Source organism: Pygoscelis adeliae, unplaced genomic scaffold (genome assembly GCF_000699105.1).
Source record: "Pygoscelis adeliae isolate BGI_AS28 unplaced genomic scaffold, ASM69910v1 Scaffold326, whole genome shotgun sequence".
Taxonomy (NCBI): domain Eukaryota; kingdom Metazoa; phylum Chordata; class Aves; order Sphenisciformes; family Spheniscidae; genus Pygoscelis; species Pygoscelis adeliae.
In genome coordinates, this window is record NW_008824937.1 from 330,983 (window position 1) to 332,182 (window position 1,200).

A 1,200-nucleotide genomic window follows, 5' to 3' on the forward strand; every position below is an offset into this window, starting at 1 on the left:
CCGTGCCCCCCCCCCCGTCCTTCCGTGCCCCATGTTACCCGCGTGCCCCCATGCAGCCCCACCTTGGAGCAGCAGCTCCGTTGCCCCAGGGCCCCCCCCAGCCCCAGCACCCGCCGCAGAGCCATGGTGGGGACAGCCAGCGCCCGGCCAGGGCCAGGATCAGGATCAGGACGCTGCCCTCCCCCTGCCCCGCTGGCCCTTCCCTTTGTCCCCTCCCGCCGCCTGCCACAGCCGCCGTCACGTTAAGGTGGCTCCAGCTGACGGGGCCGTGGGGCTGGGACACGGGGCCCCTCCCAGCCGGGGGGCCCTGTGCCTCCAGCACCCATGCCGGGAGTCCCCATGCCCGGGCGGGTGTCCCCACAGCTGACCAGGTGCCACCATACCCGGCCGCATCCCCACATGTCCACCCAGGTGTCCCCACCCCAGGCCACGTGCCCCCGTGCCTGGCCAGGTGCCACCCTCCCCGGCCAGGTGTCCCCGTAGGAGGCCACATGCTCCCACACCTGGCCTCCTGTCCCCACGCCTGGTGTGCAGCCGGGTGTCCCCGCGCCTGCTCAGGTGTCCCTGCACCTGCCCACGTACCCCTGCCTTGGTCCCGTGTCCCCAGAGGAGGCCACGTGTCCCCAGGCCTCCTGCCCTCCTTGGCCAGGGGTCCCTAAGCCCACCCAGGTGTGCCCGTGCCTGGTCCCTGCCCCTGCACTCGGCCACGTGTCCCCGCACCTGGACAGGGCTCCCTGACCACACGGGAGGCCACACGTCCCCGTGCCCCCAGCCTTCCCGGCCAGGGGGCCCCGTGCCCAGCCAGGTGTCCCCATGCCTCCAGCCGTGCCGGCCAGGGGTCCCCATGCCCGGAGAAGCGTCCCCAAGCCCACCGCGTGCCCCCGTCCCCAGCCACGTGTCCCCCAGCCGTCCGGCTGCCCCGCGACCCCCCTCCCGCCCATGCCGGTGCCGCAGCGAGGAGGCAGCGCGGTGGGGGTGGCAGCGTTTATTGCCGGCCTCAGTTGGCCGCCAGGATGGAGTTGATCCAGTTGCGGAGCATGGTGACGCGGGCGTAGACGCCGGGCACGTTGGGGTCGCAGGTGCTGCTGCCCCAGGAGACGATGCCCACCAGGGTCCAGGCGCCGTCCTTCTGGCACACCAGCGGGCCCCCGGAGTCGCCCTGCGGGCAGCGGGTGAGCGCAGGGGCTGGGGGCGGGGGGG

General features: G+C 74.2%; 1 protein-coding gene across 1 annotated transcript in view; it reads right to left on the bottom strand.

Annotated features, from left to right (window-relative positions):
* Window positions 1–969: 969 nt before the first annotated feature.
* The window catches only part of LOC103918119 (chymotrypsinogen 2-like), a gene marked incomplete at its 5' end in the record, with an annotated part of 1,869 nt that continues 1,638 nt past the window's right edge, over window positions 970–1,200 (bottom strand). Inside the window, one exon of the mRNA XM_009325368.1 lies at window positions 970–1,185. Coding sequence (XP_009323643.1) covers window positions 998–1,185 — 188 coding nt within the window. The remainder of the gene's footprint in view (window positions 1,186–1,200) is intronic.